Source organism: Labrus mixtus, chromosome 4 (genome assembly GCF_963584025.1).
Source record: "Labrus mixtus chromosome 4, fLabMix1.1, whole genome shotgun sequence".
Classification (NCBI taxonomy): Eukaryota; Metazoa; Chordata; class Actinopteri; order Labriformes; family Labridae; genus Labrus; species Labrus mixtus.
In genome coordinates, this window is record NC_083615.1 from 13101413 (window position 1) to 13122918 (window position 21506).

At 39.2% G+C, this 21506-nt stretch overlaps 2 protein-coding genes across 2 annotated transcripts in view; both read left to right on the forward strand.

Moving 5' to 3' along the window:
- Positions 1-21506, forward strand: part of cspg4 (chondroitin sulfate proteoglycan 4) — a 76534-nt gene that overhangs the window by 49445 nt on the left and 5583 nt on the right. The window contains exons 4-10 of the mRNA XM_061035915.1: positions 1024-1212; positions 1376-1651; positions 6432-6608; positions 16793-16991; positions 17715-17846; positions 18737-18897; positions 21272-21455. Coding sequence (XP_060891898.1) covers positions 1024-1212; positions 1376-1651; positions 6432-6608; positions 16793-16991; positions 17715-17846; positions 18737-18897; positions 21272-21455 — 1318 coding nt within the window. The remainder of the gene's footprint in view (positions 1-1023; positions 1213-1375; positions 1652-6431; positions 6609-16792; positions 16992-17714; positions 17847-18736; positions 18898-21271; positions 21456-21506) is intronic.
- The window catches only part of snupn (snurportin 1), a 66434-nt gene continuing 64809 nt past the window's right edge, over positions 19882-21506 (forward strand). The window contains exon 1 of the mRNA XM_061035917.1: positions 19882-19887. The gene's annotated coding sequence lies outside the window, so the exon portion shown is untranslated. The remainder of the gene's footprint in view (positions 19888-21506) is intronic.

Consider the following 21506-nt stretch of genomic DNA (forward strand, 5'->3'; position numbering starts at 1 on the left):
TGCACTTTCTGCTTTGAATCTAGTTTACACACTAAATTGCAGTCTATTAAGTGAGGAAAACAGAGTGCTAAGCATCCCCCCGAGGAGCTTCCTAAAGCCCGCTGTAATTTATAAGACAAGCCTGCCTGCACTTCATCTTAAACGCAATTAACGAGTTAAATTGTCCTTCTATCGAAAATAATTTGTGTGTGTATATCTTAACTTTTAAAAATAATAAAATACATTTGTAAAAGTTAAGATGTATTTGTGTTTACGGTACACTCACAGTGTCTCAATTAGATACTCTGGTGGAAAAGAAAATACCTTCAACTTTGAAACACAGCTGATATCAAAAACGAAAACACAATTAGCTTATTTGCTTTTTTTGTCAGAACTGTCACTCAAGCAGTTGCAAACCTATGTGCTATTTATGTCACATGTAGTTCCCCTGCAGTATTTCCTAGATGAGTTTCATGAATGGATGACAACAGTTTATATATATTCACCTCCCTTAAAAAGTCAGGTATTGTAGAATGTATGTTGCATTGTGTGGTAGCTTTAATAAGTCCAAAAGATGAGATATTTCACTACACAAGGGTTGTTACAATTCCAGGATTTTTTACTTAGATATGATACTAAGTCCTAAACGCCCGGAAATGTTTTTTTTATTACCAAACTGTCTTAATGGCACAAATTTGTTGGAAACATTTTGATACCAAACAGTTTCACATGAACAGTATTTGTGCAATTTAGTTCTGCTGCATGCAGTAAGAGCAAGAGATGCAGCTTTTGATTAAAAAATTTATGGAAGATCTGCAGTTTGTTTTTGACAAAACATGTGGTATTGGAAACTGACAAAGTATTAAACATTTTGTGCTACACATAGATCTGTGCATTACAGCAACATGAAGGCTTTTCCTTAAAAAAAAATCACATTTAGAGTTGGTGTTTTGTACAGTATTATATTGATGTAACAAGCCTTATAGAGCATTATAGAGAAATATGAATAATAATGAATTGACATTGTGTGCCTTTGCCTTTTAGGTGGATCAAGCTGATATTCTGCCTACAGAAATGGTGTTCACCATAAAAGACCCCCCTAATCTCGGCCATGTGGTCAAACTGACAAACAGCTCAGACAGCCCGACCTCGCCTGTCCTCAACTACATTCACTCCTTCACCCAGGAGGACATTGATCAGGAGCGCATTTTCTACGTGTCGGCATCAATCCAGGTTTATTGTCTTTCCCTTTATTCTGTTGTAGTAAATCAGATGTGGCAGCTTGCTCTCTCTCTCATAATCATACTGAGAGTAAAATCTGACAAAAGACGACCTCAGCCTCTGATGAGGCACAAGGTTTATTTCCTTAACTTATTTGAACATCCATCTCTTTCAGGGCAATGATGCCTTCACTGTAGATGTCAGCAATGGGTTTACTACAGTGGAAGACCTGGAAATCTCTGTGAACATCATACCCCGTATCATCCCCATCCAGACCTTCAACTTTACAGTGAAGGAAGGCCTCAGCAGGGTGATTAACGAAGATATCGTTAACATCACTCACCCCTTCTACAGCTCAGCAAACGTTGAATTTGTTGTGGAAGAGCCACCACAGCATGGCGACATTCGCTACCTGCATGGAGACGAACTGACTTATTTTAGATGGGAAGAGGTACGTACAAAAACAAACCTATGTAACAAAAGAAACCTATGAATTATATATTTAGTTACATATTCCAACAGTAACACTAGAAAGATACTCTTCCAAATTTGTCGAATCATTTCAAGATCCAACCACCAAAGCAGCCACAATCTACGCATTTTTCTGACCACCGACAAACTGATGACAACCCGACTGACTGATGACTGACATTTCTTGTAGCCAAGGAAATTCTGAACATGTGAATGTGCTGCTTCAATCAATAAATTGCATCCCGACAGCAGGAAAAGTGTTTCTAACTATTTTGGAAGCTGCAGATTGTTAGATTTCTAAAGAGACCTTATGTCTGCCTTTAGTCTAAACGGATAAAAAACAGCATTCAATTTCCTTGGGGTATGTGTTTCTGTGAATCCGTTGCGGTTCAATAGTTTAAGTAACGTTTATTAGGCAAGCTGACTCAGAGCACCAAAAATCATCCCTTAATTGAAAGAAAAGTAGCAAGTGTGCAGTTGATATAGAATTCTGTGACCTAAAATTCACTGAGATTACTTGAAGAATTCAGTTCAATTTAATTCCTTGCTGATTCACCAAACTAACTTCAAAATAGCTTCAATATACGGCCCGGTTTAAAAACAAATATGGAATAACCTTTTAATGTTGTTTTTTCTAAGTGTGTTTGTATTTCCACTCCAAATCAGGTATTGTTATTGCGTCACTTTTGAACCTTGTAAAATCAAAGTTAAGTTTTTTATTTACCAAATGATTTGCTGCACAAAATGGTAACAATATGTGTAGCACATGTATTGCCAATTTCACCAAGCTATTGGACCCTGTAACTAACATATTAAGATATCATTTTAGCGGATTAGATTAATTACATGAATGATTTTTTTCAGGAGTCAATAAAACACACCTGAATCTCATTTGAACAAAGATTCTTTTATTTTTGTCACTCTGGGAGCCAAAACTTCTCCAGAACCCCCCACCCCCAAAATAAATGATCCACATCTCAATAACTCCGGGGAGTATAACAGCTTCTTTTCATAACTACAGTATGGTGGTTGTTGAAGATGATTACAAGAACAAAGCTTGATCATGGAACTTTCCCCAGTTTCTACTCAGCGCTGTTTTAGATTTGTTGTGTTGAACAAGAAAGAGAGGAGGGAGAATCTGCTGCAGCACAGTTATCTGGTCTCCCTCCGTGCGGTTCAGGGGCCCCAGCTTTAGGAAAGTATTAAAAATGCATGAGTAGATACCGGTGGAAAAACCTCATGCATTCTGAGAGGACCACATAGTTTAGTGGATGTAGTTAGAGGCGTATCTTATAGCTCCTACATCTAGCCCTGGCCTGCCACTGCTCCTCTCGACTTTGCTGAACCATGGTGGAAAATCTGACTATGCCGTCGGACTGCCTGAAGCCAAAATAAACTGGCACGGTATATTCCTGTAATAATATGTGAGTGCACACGAAACTCCCGCGCTTTGCGACTGCCAGAATCGCTCATACTGTCTCTGAAAGATCCCCATATTGAACTGGAATGGCTCTACTGCATTGAAATGGTTAGGTCTGTAGCGGGGAGGCAGAAATGAACATAGATATCATCATCCGTTACTATGAAAATGTCAAGGAGAGAAAAAAGCTTTTTTTTTATTCTGCCTCTTGGAGATTTTTTATTATTAGTACATTGGGTGTACTTTTTCTGTTATCTTGTACTGTTAACCTCACGTTGAAACAGTTCTCCCAAATGAATACCACATTGAAAAATACATTTCCAAGCCTCGGTCTGCGCATCATTTAAACCAGATGATAATTGTTCCAAAATGAGAGAGGGATACATTTGTACTCTTTGTACGATATTGGAGTGCCTTTTCCGTAAGGTTGATGCTGTTTCAGGCACTACTGGGCACTACTGCCCCCCCCACCACCCCCCACCCCACCCCACCTTCATCTCCTGGGAAGGGACACTGGACTTATTGGAGTGTGTAGTAATTTGGTAATAAAATCATCTTGTGGGGTGGTTTACCAAGGTCATGCAAGCTTGCAGTAACATTTGGGTTTTGAGTGAGAGACACTGAGAGTTTCCCATGCTAAACATCTATAGGAACCCCAACCACAAGTATTTGATGCAAAGTACGTTCTATGTGGCCCAGATGTGTCACATAAGCATTGAACCCCGAGTCAGACAATGTGAAGCATTCTGTAACCACAACGCTGACTGTGATTTATTCTGACTTTGAACAATTAAGTCACAAAGACATTCAGTAACATTTGTGATGTTCACTTGGAACCAACTTGAGGAAAAATGGGGAATGGGAAACACTTTGCTCGAATACACCTTTGCTTTAATCGCCTCCATAGGGTCTCAATTAGGTCGTCCATCTGTGGAAACCTATTAAAGTCCACACAGGCAACTTTATTTTTAAGTACAAAATGTTTTCGGAACCAGTTGCGCAAGCTCCTACAGTTTAAATTTCAAATTTTTCCAGAATCCAGTAGGCACACAGTATAGACTTAAGACTTTACATCAATCAAAACTGAAAATGAAATAAATACTCAGCTACTTTCAAATATTGACAAAAGCATGAGTCTTTCTCTAATGGCAATGTGTCCAAAAACCACCCACTGTTTATTGTCCTAGCAAGCAGACTATTTGTCTCGCCGACTTTCTCCGATCAGTAATGATGATGGGGGTTGTTATTCTTGAAGGATGCCAGTCATATGGGATCCATTTGGCACTTCCTGCCCTCTGAAGCACGTCCTCTCATTGCAGGAGCTTACTGGATTATGACTAAACAAAGTTCCAACTGTCCTCTCTGCAGAGACCAAACCTGAAACTCTGTGAATGTGTCAAAGAGTGTCAGAGGATAAGGCTAGGTATAGGCAGATTATTTAATCCAGATATGAGTCCATGAGTGAGAAACAAGAATAAGAGGATGCTCGGTGCTGAGATTCCTCTTCTGTTTGCAGAAAGTCAACTGAGTTGGCTGCAGGTGCTGCTTTCCGTCAAGTTCAGTTGACACACTACATGACTGATGTCTTTGTGCATCTGGTTACCCTCAAGGTTTCATCCCACACGGGGGATTCTCCTTGTTGATGTGCTGCTCCAAGACTTTAAGACCTGATTAAAGCCCTCATATAGGAACTTTCTATACATTCACTGTTTGGAAAAACAGAAGTCATGGTGGTTGGTAGGGTTTGGGAATGCTAGGGTTACTTGACACAATAAGGTACGATATGATAGGATATGTGGTTACACTATGCAACACGTTCATACAATGATACATCAGGATATCTGATTAACTGAGACATATCAAATGCCCCTAAAAGGTTTTGGTCGTATCTATTAAACAGCCATTTGCAATTTGGTGTCAGTTTCACCTCTACCACACTACCTCCCTCAACTTCTTTTCATCATAGTCAAACATCTTTCTGATGTCTTCTTTTTGTCTTTTATCCCTTTGTCGACTTCTTCTATTATCAACTAACGTATGTTAATGTTACCTTCATTCATGTTATATGCGTAAAGTTGTGACGCGGTGAGACAAATAGTCAGGGAAATATGTTTGGAGTGCCTTGTTTTTTATATAATATCAATACTTGGCACCAGTGATTTAATAATTGTATCACATAACCAGGATGATGATTGCAGTAATGATGACATTGTGTCCCAGCCTCAAGTGAATAATTAAGGCTAGTTGAACAGGATGCTATTTTTCTCTCATCTACTTAAAAAACACAGAGAAACTTTAATTCATATTCAAAAATGTTCCATCAAAGGCAAGGCCTTATGCTAAGCTAGGCTAATTTTCGGCCATTAAAACATTAAATAACTGTCATTGATTTAGAACCAGAGTCCGAAAAAAGACATGTTGGAAACATCTTAGTCATTGCACATTTATTTGTGTGAAAAGCTTTCTGATGAATTATATTGTGTCCAAGCAGATTTAGTACACTATTGTTATTGCTACATACTCACATAAGTCATGATAATATTAAGTAATTCTGTGGTCAACATTGTTATTCAAGATAAGATATATAGATTTTGTCTCCCACATGAAGTTTGAAACCCCTCAGCTTACAAAAGATCAAACAAATTTAAACTTGGATCGAACCAGTTTTTGCCTTCATCACGTACATGTCATGTACTTCAAACGGAGATGATACTGGATAAAAGGGGATACAAACAGGAACTCCAGAGATTTACTGCTTTTCATAAAGTTGGCGGACTCATGAGGGTTCAGATTTTTAAAACGCTGAGGGATAACGGAGGCAGCAGACAAAAAATACATTCTTGCTTTTCAGTCCTCGGGATTGGTCTTTGTCCAAACCAACCACATCTTTTTCTTAAATACTTACAGTCTTTTAAAAAACGCCAACATGATTCAAACTCCACTTTGTGATGCAGACTGTCTGCTATTAATCTGTAGTCTCCAAAAAAGGTGGGATAATCGAGTCCCCCAGAGCCACAGACACATTATAAAACTGCTTCACAGGCTCAGTAGTACCCCACATGATTTGTTAAATCACACTAACGAAGCAAAATGTGTGAATCAAATTAGGAAATTAAGGATTTGAGTTGGAGGATGTGTTTTGAATATGAGTTTCCCATAATCCTTATGGGAGGAGGATGTGTTCATTGATTCTCCAAAGCAGTGTTCTTTGTGGGTATTATGGGAGACGTAGTCACCCTTTTTTAGGCTCAACCAGACTTTCACCTATTTTAAGATGTTTTCTCCGACTCAGGTCTGATTCCAAACTGAGTGACAACTGGATCTTTTCTGTCTCCCTCAGCTGAAACATGGACGCATCTACTACATGCATGACAGCACCGAGAGCACCGAGGACAGCTTTACACTTTCTGCCTCCATTTATGAGCTTGAGCGCCAGAGCCTCCCTGTCACCATCGCAGTGACTGTCATACCAGTCAACGATGAGCCGCCTAAACTGATACGCAACACGGGACTGGAGGTAATGCTTTGCTCTTTGAAAGTGCCTTTGCTGTAACTTCCTTCTTGATGGTTTGTGGGATGAAAATGTTGCTGTGAGACAATCTTTTATGTCTATTAAATGTAAACTCTGTTTGTGTTTGTTTGATAGTTCTTCTGTTGCGTCAAACTCAACAATCCTTCTGTTTTTGTGACGAGGAAAGACACTTTTTTATTGCGACCTTTCAAAACAAGGGAATGAGGTTTTTATCATAAAAGATGAAACTATAGAGAAAATAATTAATAAGGTTTTTATCAGTCTCAGTGTTCAGTTTATTCGATGTTGCTTTTGTGCATGTATTTACTTTTCTCCTGCAATATTGTTTAAAGAAATAGTTCAACTTGTGATTGACAGGCTGTAGGCATTCCCTCCTGCTCCAGACTTTGCACGACTGGTCTGATGCTTGAATGAAATATGAATGAATGGAAGATGAATTGCTTTGTAATGGCTGATGAGATTTAGGAGTTTAAATAGGAGTCATTTAGTAAAACTACCTCGAAATGTTTTCAGCTTTACTGCTTCTTGTTTATGTAGTTTGATTTTCTGACAAAACACGATGTGAATTAAATTGTTTTTTGATCGTTTATAGAGAGCAGAAGCAACCAAAACCAAATTGGAGCTTAACATGAAAAAAAAACTCATAAAGGTTTAAGATAAAATCCCAGTTTGAAGAATTAATGAACTCTGAATGAACTCAGTTATGATTTCTCAAGTCTATACTGGAAAGTTTGAGCTGCAGTCTAGTGTCATGAATCCTGTATGAACTGAGAATAAGATTCACTTCATGCAGTAAGTACAATAAATGCCGAGACTTCTTACTCGGACACAGAGGGATGCTGACCTCTCAGGCGATGACGCATGCTGAATCAGTGCAGCAGTGGCCTCCACAGCAGTTTTGTTGAAACAAAGAGCCATAAAATAGAAGTGAATTAGCATATTCTTAGCTTGACTGCTCAGAAAAATGTGAATCATGTGCGCTGCATAAGCATACGAGGGCAGTGATTCACTACTGTATGTGCTCGATGCAGCGCCAAGCAGAATTTCAGGTATACAGTATCTGTGTGTGTTTTAATGAGGCCTCCAATTCGCTGATATATCAGTTTGTACTGGAATGAAAATAAGAGGATGAAGTGCGATTATCACAGGGTTTATACTTATCCCTCTATAGTTCACACATATCTGTATTTGCTGTACATGCAAACCTCACATAAAATGATGACATGTCAAAAATAGAAATATGCCTTAGAAGTATAGAAAGGATCGGTATTTTAATCTGTAATTGTGTATTGCTTTAACTTCTAAGTAATATTTATCAATCGTTGATTCCATTTATTGAAGCTAATATAATTAATTCTCATTGGTGCCCATCCAGAATTAATATATAGGCTATGTATGTATGCACCTTGTTAATCCATTAACAAAGACAGTTCTTTAGCAGTTAATCAGTTAATTCCATTAATAACGAACTTAAGTAAACAACGCTAACGTTAACCGGTGTTCTGGTTTTAAAAGTGACCATGTTAAATGGCAACTTTCTGCAAAATGTTGTGGTTTGCATTGTGAAAGACATATTTGGTGTTTTTGTCATCACAATTACAAATAAAGAAAGCAGAATTCTTAAGGACTGTTTCCGTTTTCAACATCTGTTGTAACTATATTAGCCACAGCTAAAGTCACCAGTTAACATGGTCACTTTTAAACCGTAACACTGGTATTATCAAAAAAACAACAAAAACATCAGCTTTTTGGAATGCCAATAGATTGGAGTTCTTGAGCGGCCATGATGACTGAGGGTGCAAATGGCCTAGTAGTGGTTAGGTCGCTCCCGGTTATAGTCCTGAACCTGATAGTCCTCCAAGCGGGCAGCCCGGGTTAAAGTCTGACCTGCGGCTCTTTTCCTGCATGTCATTCCTCACCTTCTCCCGATTTCCTACTCTATCCACCTCCTACCAAATCAAAGGCAAAAAGCCCAAAAATTATTCTTCACTTAAGTGTCGCTCCAGAGGTACCTTCATGTAGGCCAAGCAGGGTGGTTCAATCGCCAATTGAATAAAATAAGTCAAAAAGATCTCTGAGATATCCAAAATAGTGACTGACAACATAGAGGTGTCAGCATTATGTTTTACTGTTAACATTCTCTACCATACCAGACACGAGGAGTCTTATCTAACGTGTCTATCGTGTCTCAATTTACAAAATAACAAAAACTCCATCTAAATGTGATGCTCAAAAAAAGGTGCTCCTGTGTACCACTGCACTGCTACATCTGCTACACTTTGAGCAGACCTCCCTATTACTGAATACCTTCATTACAACAATGTCTGTTTGTTGTCCAAAGAAAGGTGTTTATTCAATAACACTTTATATAATTGGATCTACAGCAGGTTCACGCTGTGTTTGTTAAACGCTTTCAAACTGATTTACGTCAGCCTAGAAAGGAAAGTTTGAATGGATCAATAAAGTAGATTCTACTGTTAGAGTAGGCAGGCAGTTGGAAAAAGGCAGCAGTAATCATCTCACAGAACTGGAAACCAACTGTGTCATTCAGCCCTCCCTGCTCTGCCTGTGGCTCCGCGTCTCCCTGGCAACCCGTATTTTTGGAAAACCAAGATGGTTGACGAGACCACGGATTTCTGGCAGAGTGAGGGCGGCATCCAGTCCCTGTGCCTCCTCTGCTGCGGCTGCAGAATGTAACATAATGATATGTGGATGTCTCCACACTCAGAGCCAGGGCTGACCCAGCTGCACTGGGATTGATTTAAAGCAGGAAGTGTGTGTGTGTGTGCGTGTAGTGACCTCTGCAGCAGATGATCAGACATGATGACTAACATGGCCTCGATCGGGCTCTGCTCTGCTCAAGCTCACTCTGATCCCATTCAGCCTGTGCATAGGAAGCAGCTGGTCTTAATTAAGTGTTTTTAGTCTCAGTCTGACTCGGCCTGCTTCTACTTTCTTTGCTGTTCTCTAAATATTTGTGTGTGTCTGTCCCTCTGTGTCAGAGGCCCACTACCTTTTTGACCACTTTGTTGTCTGTCTGTTTAGTTAGCTAGCTCTCAATATATGTCTGTGTCTGTCGAGGTGGCTGAGCTCATTAACTATTTATCTAATTAACTTTATATCTATCCAACTCATATATCTCGTACCAACTCATATCTATAAAACTGACACATATCTATCTAACTCATATCTATATAACATATATATCTAACACATATCTATATAACTTATATCTATCTAACACATATTATCCAACACATATCTATATAACACATATCTATATAACACATATCTATATAACTCATATCTATATAACATATATATCTAACACATATCTATATAACACATATCTATAACACATATCTATATAACACATATATCTATCTAACTCATATCTATATAACACATATCTATCTAACTCATATCTATATAACATATATATCTAACACATATCTATATAACACATATCTATAACACATATCTATATAACACATATATCTATCTAACTCATATCTATATAACACATATCTATCTAACTCATATCTATATAACATATATATCTAACACATATCTATATAACTTATATCTATCTAACACATTATCCAACACATATCTATATAACTCATATCTATCTAACACATATCTATATAACTCATATCTATCTAACACATATCTATATAACACATATATCTATCTAACTCATATCTATATAACACATATCTATATAACACATATCTATCTAACACATATCTATCTAACTCATATCTATCTAACTCATATTTATATAACACATATCTATCAACTCACTTCATGTCTCTTTATCACATATGTATCTCATATCTAGGATTGACTGTGGCTCAGTTGGTAGTGTCGGTCATCTCTCAACCGGAAGGTCCTGCAGCCACATATCCAATGTGTCCTTGGTCAAGACACCTAACACCCAATTGCTTCTTCTGCTTAGTCGGTGGCGTGTGCATGTGTATGAATGGGATTAGTTCATTCTGATGGTCACCGCATATCTAACTCTGACATCAGTGTGTGAATGGGTATGCATGGGTAGGTGGCATGAGGTATAAAAGTGCTTTGAGTAGCATCTATCGATCCATCTATGTACTGTAAAATAAGATACGTTTCTATTTGAAAGAGTGCTGCTTTTCTTGCCTTTACGGTAGAGATTGTCACACAAGACATTACTCAGCCAATCAAATGCTTTACTAAGAGCAGGCATTGCATCTAAGTACTGAGATAATAACTGGCAATGTTGCTATTGTCTTCTTAAAGACTTTGTATGAAATCATAGATTTTAACTCTGATGCAACCCTTACTTTCCTAATGTTGTGTATATGACCAGTGAGTGATAAAGACATTTGTATTCTTGTTTTATCTGACATTGAAACACAGCAGGAGAGACTTAAAGCAGATATTTGGTTAGTTGAACTGTCTCTCAGAGGGAAAAAACAAATGGAAAACTGTCCCCTTTATTCAAAGCCAACTACAGTTTAAGTGCTGACAACGAACTATAATCTTTCTTGCTGTTGTTTTCCAATACTTTGTGCACCTTTCTCACTCTCCGACACTGAGCCAGAAACACACTGGCGTGTCCTGCAGAAAGGCCGGCCAAGATTTCAGTTGCCAGGTCAGTTTGGGATACAGCCTCAGACGTCTGGTAGTCCCAAACATTTAGGAGGCGGTGGTATCCTGTTGAGTCATCAGCAAACTAAGTCATTCTCCTTTGGCAGCTCCTTCATTACTGCCTCCAAATGAAATATCAGCCATTGTGTCCTCACCAAATTAAAATTTGCAGCCCATCCTCTTAGGTGCTAAATACATTGATTGTTATATAAACCATCAATTTGAGAGTCCATTTTCAGATTACCTGCCCTAGATTGCTGGTGTGTGGATGGAGTGTAGAGTGGGATGATGGGGCCCTCTAGTGTTTGACGCTGGGTTCTGCACTGTAAACAAACTAGTTCTGACAATACCTTGAACCAAATGATTTGACCCAATTTGAAATATTTACGGATAAAAGGGTGTGTAAAAAAAAAGTGTAAATTCTGTCATGAAATCAAATCTTTTGACTTGAATGAGCTCCTTCAGATTTTTACTTGTTTTTTTCCCTAGATCAAACTTCATTTCCTATAGTTGATGATTAGCTTCTGCATTTGTGTATTAATCAGTTTTCAGCATGTTTTTTTACAGAAATCCAATAATTCTTTGACACAATTTCCTCATCATTTGTTTTTAAGCGCAAATGCCCTTGAATTGTCAGAATTTATTGACAAAATGTTTAAAAATAATAACATTATTTTGCAGTAATCACATAAATTAATTTATTTTACAAAAGCATCCAGAGGATCTCCTGTGTTTAAGTATCTTACAGATGCTACAAAGCACACTTCTCAACCACACAAATCAGGGATGCTGCATGCGGTGGAAGGTGAAACATGCTGCAAACACCAGGGGGGGGGGAAACAATCTTTCCCAGTGTGATACTCATCAACACATACTGGGGTTTTAAAGGAATGACAACGAGAACTTTCTAAAGAGAAACTTTCTTTATCTTGTCATTATTTCACAACCCTTCTGGAAAACAGATGTTTAACGGCATCAGCTTTGTTAGCAGCGGTGGAAACATTGTGAGGCACTTCATGGGATTCTGCTCACAACAATGCGAAGAATCTGGCCAGGTGGGTGGTGCTATTATCAGCTAAGTCATCTCTGCATATAATGTCCAGAAGGGCTATGAGCCTCTTATTTCTTGATAAAAGGAGACATAAAACAGAGAAAGGGGAAAGTAGATAGCATCTGCCTCATCCACTGTGGAGCATGCATGTGGGATAGTGGGCGCTCTGCCTTCAGGCTAACAAATCCACTTCCACCTCTTCTAACAGGATACATATTTGGCTCAATAGTTTTGGGCTTGGTGTGCACGTCTAGAAAAAAGGGTGTGCTCTCGGACAAACTATCAGGTACTGCTTAGGGAAGGATTCTCCAAGGCCTGATATCAGGGGTTTTCAGTAGATGCTTGCTGGTGTTTTCTGATATGTTGCGGCTCTATGTTATGTCTGAATATATCCCAGTGACTTTAAGTGATGCAGAAAAAAAAATCATTTCCAGTGGGAGGATGTGACATTCTTCCTCTGAAAAGTGACATGCCACCTGCTGAGCTCACCCAGACAGGTTAACCCCATTCTGTCACCATGGTATCTGACACATGAAGGAGAAATAATCCATCAGACAAGATGAGTCCCAGTCTGAGTCCCTCATGGCTAGATGGTCACCTGAACCAGTCAGAATCTGGTAAACAGTTTCTGCAGGAGTCTCATGTGCAGCAGTCCTGGTGGAGCCAGGGACTTCCTGCTGACTTCAGTTGGCGTTGCATACCACACAAAGTCATACAAACATAACTGTTAAGCTTTAGCTGCTGTACTCAGAGTGTCTTGTCTGCAAATGCAAGCTGCAGGTTGATGATCTACTGTTTGTTGGTGATCTAGGTATTATCCTAAAAAATAGCCACCTACTTACTTCCAAAAATGGCATCCCATGCTGCCCAGGAAGCAGTCAGATGACTATATTCAGTGAGAGACGGCGCTAAAAGGGGAATTTTGAAAATTGTCATTAGACAAAACACTTACTTAGACTTCTAACAAGAACGCAAACTTTCAGCCAGATTTATTATAACTCTCCCCTAGATGTCTAAATATATTTTTGGCTTTAAATCATGGCATTTAAAAACCTTATCCATCGTTATTCAGCTGCAAAACAGTCCTGTTTCAACAACATCCAGCCAGTGCCGATATATAGTGGAAAGTGAAGTGTGCTTTCATTTTTATTTTAACTGATAGAAGACGAATTCTTCTGCTAGATTGCAATTGCTTTACACCAAGCGGTAACCTCCAGTGTTGAAGCAGAAGTACAAAATCCTGCAGTTTATCTAGTGTCTGCTTGAAGCTGGCTCCAGGAACCCCAGAAGTCACATACACACCACAGCCAGAAAAGCTGTTTTTACAGCAGAAATGAACATGTTTACAACCTGGTATAAAAAAAATGAAATAAGTCTGATTAGTTATTGTCCTCATGGGCACACACTGTATCCGGGCATCCGTTTTGATTTCATGAATGATACGTGTTATCAAGAGTTAGCCGCGTAGCTGACCTGGCAGGTGGGCTTGGTGTAGCGGTCTGTCAACACGTCTCAGCTCCAGCTTTCAGCCTGTCTTTAGGTTGATTTGAAGTTAGGCTGAGACAGGATTTCCAGCATGGCGGTGGCTACCGATGAGCCTCCGGAGCCCCCTGCCTTTACAGATGGGTGACATCACTCAGGCTTTGTCCATTCATATTTACAGTCCATGCTTTTTTCTTTTTAATGTACACTTACGGCACACATGAACTGCAGTGAGTAATCATTTAAAGTTGAAGTCAAAGTTTTTTGCAGTTATAAACTTCACATAACTATGCTGTTCATGTTAGAGCCTCCCTTTAATGACCTCTGCTGTCACTATACAGCACTGTAGAAATACAAATGTATAGCAGCAGAGCAAGTGTGTCATAACCATGAAAAGCACTTCATTTCACTTCAAATTAAACCCTACTTGTCTGCGAATCGTCAGCGGTTATAAAGTTATCATTGGATAGGAACAAAGACATTATCTAGCAGCTCTGAGAGCACAAAGTGTGTGATGATGGATTACAGCTTTGAAGTGTTGGCGCTGTGAGTCGTGGTGATAGAGGTTTGACGGAGTGTCAAACTGAATGGGGTGTTGTGAGCAGTCCTCTGTAAGGCAACTTAATTATACACTTGACAACACATTTGTGTTATTGAACTGGTCAAGATGGGTCTGAAACACCAGAAATGACACCGACGACGACTAAGAGAGTCAGCAATTGTGTCGGTTTTTACAGAAACTTGACAACATAAAGAAATGTTACATCCCTCTGATGGTGTATGAAAGAGAAGGATACTGAGCGGATTTCTTTTGGCCACATAGGCAGAGTGGCTCCAGTGGTGTGATGTAGTCCTCTAATTGTGTGTCCTCTAATTTCCTTCTCGAAGATTTACTGCTGTGTTACTGTAAAATATGGAACATAAATTATGGTCCTTTGATTAATGTAGATAACCTCTTAACGTTCATCTTAAGGTCAAAATTTGAACTAGTCCAACATTTCCTTTAATGACCAAAGACCTTTAAAACGGAAAACCTTTCACATCATCAGCCTTGAGCTAATTAGCAAACATTAGCATGTTATCACAGGGTCGGCTGTATGTTGAAGAAATCTGTTTGTTGTTTGTCTGTTTTTTTTTTTGTTTTTTTTTAATGAAAACTTGCACCGGAGGAAGGATATACATTGCTACACCTTTATACTTACTGAATGACTGGTTGTCATGGTAGCAACTCGTCAAGCAAAAGACAGCCACACCCTAAACCATATCCTGCTTTATCTTCTGCATCACTGTTAATTTGGCGACAGTTAAAATACGTATTATAATGTTGTATTGGAGTACACTTAAAATAAGTGATTGTGAAAAATGATTTCATGAGGAGAAATGTTTTCTTAGGTAATTAATTGAATGAATTCTTAATTCCTTGACAGTGGAGCTGCCTCCTGCTGGCCAATAGAAAGAGTGCAGGTTAAAGGCAGTTTTGGGGTTAACGTTTTGGGAAGCTGCATGGGGAAACTTTTTCAAACAATGAATGGTTTAAAGAAAATATCAACATGTTAGCATCGGTAGGAAAGCTAACATTAGCATTTAACTCCATGCAATGCTGTGTCTAAGTTCAGCCTCACAGAGATGTTAACACAGCTGTAGACTCTAAGTCTGCTTTTGATAAACGGTGGATATTTTAGTGACCAGACATTTGCTGACATGGTGATTTATTATCTTCAACTTAAATATAAGTCTCTGAATCTATGTTGGGATTAAATACCTGACAGTATAAACAATACTGAGTTCAGTATTTAGGAAAATAAAAACCCAGATTCAGCTCTGTTGTAAACAGCTCCTGTAAATATGCAGCAAAATAAGGGGGACATTTAAATTCTTATGGACAACTGTGTATATTTGAGATGTAAAATCGCACATTAAACTCTGTAGCACATTCATTATAACAGCAGGAAGAGTAAGGAAGAAAGTAAATATTGACAATAAACATGTTTTAAAAAGCAGCTTAGTCCTAGCATCAGCATTTGGTTTTTTTTTGTTTTGTTTTAAAATCCTTGATTGATCTTTTTTTTTCCTACAGTAGTCTGTATCAAATTAGACAAGGATTAGACAAGTATTGGTATCTTGTTTCTTAACCTGAAAACCTCTCATTAGTCGTCTATCTCATCTACTCGTTTTCTCTTTTCAGCCCACAAGGGCCGAGAGAATTACATCGAAATACAAAAAGCAGGTTGGGCTCATCAATAGAGCTATTAACAACTAAAAGCTAAGCTAGATAAGTCTTGACCTATGGGATATCTCGTGGATATCTTGTTCTAACATTTGTCTCTTTTCTTGAACTTATTTCTCAATATAACTCTCTCTCTTAGTGACTGACTAAAGCTGCTATATCTACAACGTCCTCCCCCGCTTCCTCCTGTTGAAGGAGTGTTTCTCTTCATCCTGAGTCTTAAGAAAGAAGAGAACGAGCGAGGTATCAGAGGGTGAATGGCTTTTGGAGATCGATGCGTATACCTCTTACTGCAGGGCACCCTCGACTCACTCTCCCCAACTGATTCTGGCTCTTTAAGAATGTCTTTCTGGAGATCTGGCCCATTTCTTTCAATTAATGCTCCTTTCAGCCGGCCGACCATTAGAGGTCCATTAAAGCCCCTCAACCCAGGGAGAGTCATTCAGCCTGGGCTGCTGCGCTCCATCTTCTGATAACAGGATCGTCTGGCCTGCCACAGAGACACAATTAACCTTTCAGATTGTTACTTTGGAGCTGGATGTTTGTGGCATTTGTTTATTTTGTTTGTTCCACTTGGTTGGTTTTTAGTTTTGCTCTACTCTGTTTCTATTGTAAGAAAATACTCAGATACTTAGCTTATTGTATTAAAGGTAATATTGTGCAGTCTGAAGTTGCTCGGCCTGTGATAAATGACATAAAACAAAGTAACACTCCCTGTAACCTCAGATTGAGTAATCTACACTATATTTTCATCTCTCTGTCTTTGATATTTCACAGGTTCTAGCCGGAGAGGAAGCTGACATCACCTCCAGCATGTTGAACACCGAGGACGCTGATACCCCTGAAGAGGAACTGGTCTACAACGTGGAGGTGCCGACCAACGGGATGGTGGCGCTGAAGGAAGCGCCCGAGGAGGGCATCCTGAATTTCACACAGGCTCACGTCAACAGAGGGGAGGTCATCTTCATGCACGAGGGTGAGTCCAACACGTCGACTAACTGATTCTGTCATGTAATGTTTCCATCTTTTAAAAAATGTGTGAATATATGACCTTTACTGACCCCTATCTTAAATTCAGGGTATTACAAAAACAAAGGTCAAACTTATTTCTACGATGTCAGACTTTCAAACTAGAAATAGAAATAGAAATATGTGGGAAAGATGAAGAAGAAGACATATTTTATTAATCCCACGAGGGGAAAATCCAGTTTTGCACTCTGTTGTTGAACATGCTACACACACATATTCTGGAATACACACTCCTATGGACATGCACTAATGGAGAGCACTCCTGCGCTGGGGGGGAATGAGGTGCCTTGCTCAAGAGGACCTCAGCAGTGCTCAAGAAGTGAACTGGCACCTCTCCAGACTACCAGACTAATACCAATACCTAAGCAATCACTTAAGTCACTGGTATTGATCAACAATCCTCAGACATCTATAATGGGTAACAAAAAATATTCATTTGCACTTTAAATGTTCCAAAAAGGTGTATTTTTTAATCAAGCAAATTATTATAAAGTGTAAAGAATATTTGATAAAAAAAATAAAAACTGGCATCAATAATTAGTTGTAAACTAGAGAGACCTATATACTGTATATCAAATTAATTCTTACTATAGGAATGAAGACAAGAGAAAATAATGAATGAACAGTTTGAAAAGAGCGTTAAGTCACGTCCAGACTCTGTTCCCATCAGGTGAGGAGTCTGGAGGCTTCAGTTTCACCGTGACAGACGGCGAGCACACGTCTCCTCTCTACAGATTTGTTGTCACCGCCAGGCCTCTCACCATCACCATGGTAACGCAGGAGGAGCTCATGGTATTTCCAGGTAAGACGCCAAAAGTCCTTCAGGGTTTTAAGCCGTAAACCCGCAGTGATGAAAAGATAACAACAGTGAAAAGGCGAGGGGTCACTCGTTCAGCCTGTTCACTTTGGCATTGCGATCTATTTTTTTGTTTTTTTTCAACCTTTGTGTTCATTCATGGACATGTCCATGTCATCAACATGGACCAAAAAAAAAAAATGCACGGCATGTCTAAACCTTACTTAAGTTCTTACTTTTTGAGAGTTTTGGGGTTGTTTAACTGCAGTTATGATACATTTTCATGGGAGTGAGTGGTCCACACATGTTCTTTATCAATACATAGTCAACTTTTACTACTACTGGTTAAGCCAGTGATACCGACCTGTGGCTCCTTTCTTGCATGTCGTTCCCCTCTCTCTCCCGATTTCCTACTCGATCCATTGTCCTATCAAATAAAGGCAAAAAGCCCAAAAATGAATATTTAAAAAAAATTTAAAAAAAACATCACAACTTTTGCAGATTAAACTTTTCCGAAGTGGAAGATTTTTCATGTCAGCACAGGCCGAAGCCCTGCCTTTAATAAAATATAGCCTTTACTTTAATGCATGACACAGGAGATGAGCTGGAAGCTTGAATACAATTTTGGAAATGAAATTCTCACCGTCAGAAAAACTCCTCACCACATGATGTGCATGAGTTACTCTAACGGCAAATCCAGACTCTGCTTAATTTCACAAACTCAACTCCACTTCCAAGAGGCCATTTTCCACAAAATCATCCCAGCACTCAGAGGACCCTGTGTGTATGTGTGTGTGTGTGTGTGTGTGTGTGTGTGTGTGTGTGTGTGTGTGTGTGTGTGTGTGTGTGTGTGTCTGTGTGTGTGTGTGTGTGTGTGTGTGTGTGTGTGCTCACAGGAACCAGACAGCCCATCACAAGTGCCAATCTGGGGGCTGTAACCAATGAGGATGGAAATGAGATAAGCTACTCACTCAGACGCCCCCCTCGTTTGGGCAGACTCATCCTCGCCAATGACAGGAACCAGTATGAGGAAATAACCAGCTTCTCTCAAACACAGGTAATTACGTTTTTCTGTGTGAGGGTAAATGTGTGTTTAGGGGATTTGTTTTCTCTATGGAGAGATTTACCTTACTTCTCTTGACTCTCTTTGACTGAACTTCATTATAATAATCCTGCTGCATTAAGAGTGTCCTGAAAGTTCAACTATTATAAGTTTCTTCCTTTCAGATAAATCCTCTTTACCTGAGGTTTCACATTCCTTTTAATAGCAGGTTTATGTTACTAAGCAGCCATAGGTGTTCAAACCACTCCAGACATCTGATGATAGACCTTCAGACATAAGAAGACTTAATGCCCCTTAAATGTAGAAAAAAAAAAAAAAGCAGCTAATCCTTCTTTCAACTCAGACTGTGTTGAACAGATTCTTTTTTTTCCAGAGGTGGAAATTAGGTAAAGATCACAGCTGCAGCTCTTTGGAAGTTAATGCATTCAGGTAGAAAGGTAAAGCTCTCTCAATTTAGATGAATACAGCTATGGCATAGTGTTTGATGACATCCCAGAAATGTGGTAGATGTGAAGTGCATCATCACCAGAAAACAAGAGCATTCAAAGGTGTTGGGAAAATACTCTTTTTTTTTGTTATACTTTATACTGTTAATCCCTGAGTGAAATTCTGGTTTACACTCTGTTATTTAGTGACATGCTTCACACACACAGACCTGAATCACACACATGCACAAACACAGGGAGCGCACTAGAGCTGTTGGGGGTTCGGTGCCTTGCTCAAGGGCACCTCGGCAGTACTCGGGAAGTGCCCTGGAACCTCTCCGGCTACCAGACCAACTTCCGTGTTTTGTTCCGCACTGGGACTTGAATCGGCAACCCTCCGGTTTCCAACTCAAGTCCCTACAGACTGAGCTACTGCAGATATACTGTAAGACACTTTCTACAATGAACTGATGAACTCTCAATGAACTCGCTCAGATGTTCAGCAACCAGATGGTTGTTGGTTCAATCCCTGCTATGTCTGTCCACATGTCCAAGTGTCATTTGGCAAGACACTGAACCTCAAATTGGGCAATTGTAGTTGAGTAGCCAGCAGTGTGAATGCAAATGTCTGGGGATAGTTAGGCCTACTATGGATGGGCAGTTGGACACTTTAAGTAGCAACCTCTGCCATCAGTGTGATTGTAGTGAGAATGGATGATTGTTATATGATGTGTGAAATAAGGACTAGAAAATCACTATAGAAGTGCAGTACATTAGTTCTTAATGACACTGACAACTATGAATACTTATATCAAGTGAGCTTGTATATATACATTTTAACAGATGAGATTTTTATAATCATCCCAAATACAGTCTTAAACGTGTCTTATATTACGGAGCAAATTTCCCTTTTGAGAGACAATTCAACTGTTTTATAAAGCTAGTAGAAATCACTTATACTTATAAAGTCTAAACACATTTGTTTTTGTTTTTTAAACTTATAATTAAATGTTGTTTCATATACACTGTGGCTCTTTTGATAACATCAATCTTAAGTTTCTACCAAACAGCATCAGACTTCAATTTGTAATTTGCTTCACTTATATCACACTACATGTTCCTCTTTCTCACCAGCAGAGGGCCTCGTTGAGTAAAACAAAGTGATTCCTGTGCTCACATCAGAAAAAGTATTCATGCTCCTTTTACTCAAAGTTTCCAATTACATGTGAATAAATGTGATAACACAACACCCCTGATGGCATATTATAGATTTCATAGCTTTACATTAGGTTTGCACCACCTGCCGACGAAGTAACACTATGCTTCACTGTAAGCCTGCAGTGTTTTTAAGTCTTCTCTTCCCTTTTGATCCTTCTTTTTTGGTCATTTCCATTCCTGACATCTGAGTGTGCTTGGATGAGCAAGTACTTTTCCTGCAAACTGCTCTGTTTGAAGTGTGACAGAAAATCTTTATCCACATCAAGCTGAAATAAGAATTGGTTGATTTGAGATATTCAGTTGCTTGTGTTTGTGTGTGCATGCTTGACTTAAGTTCTGCTTGCTTGTGTTTGTGTCTGTGCGTGTTTGCAGTGGAGACAGAGAGAGAGAGTAGAGTAGAGTTGAGTTTAGGACACAGTGACCTCAGAGAGCAAACCACTGCCACAGCCATTTCAGCTCCTATTTTACTGTGGTGATTATAAACGCCAAAGGAAAGAAAGCTGTAACATATCTGAGAAAACTAAAATGTCTTCAAAATCACTCTAAAGAAATGGCTGGCATTAAGCTGTTTCTGAAGAATGTCACAAAACAAGGTTATATTGAAAGATATTGAAATAAGAGCTTCTGCAGTTGATGCTAATTGATTAGATTTTCACTCACCTCAGAGGGCAAAACTGTCAAATTTAAAAGTGTAACAAATGTCATTTTGTTTCCTTGATACACAGCTGGAGTCAGGAGCGGTCTACTATGAGCACCAGATACCAGAGGAGCCTTTTTGGGTGGTTAGGGACTCCATCGAGCTCACTCTGAAATCACAGCCAGCCCCAGACGTTCGTCACATCCTGCCCATCACCGTCTCGTACTACGCTGCTCACAGCAACATCTCCTCACAGCTGTGGAGGAACAAAGGTAAATGACCCATAATAACACAGTTTATTCATATGAATGAATTACAAGTTT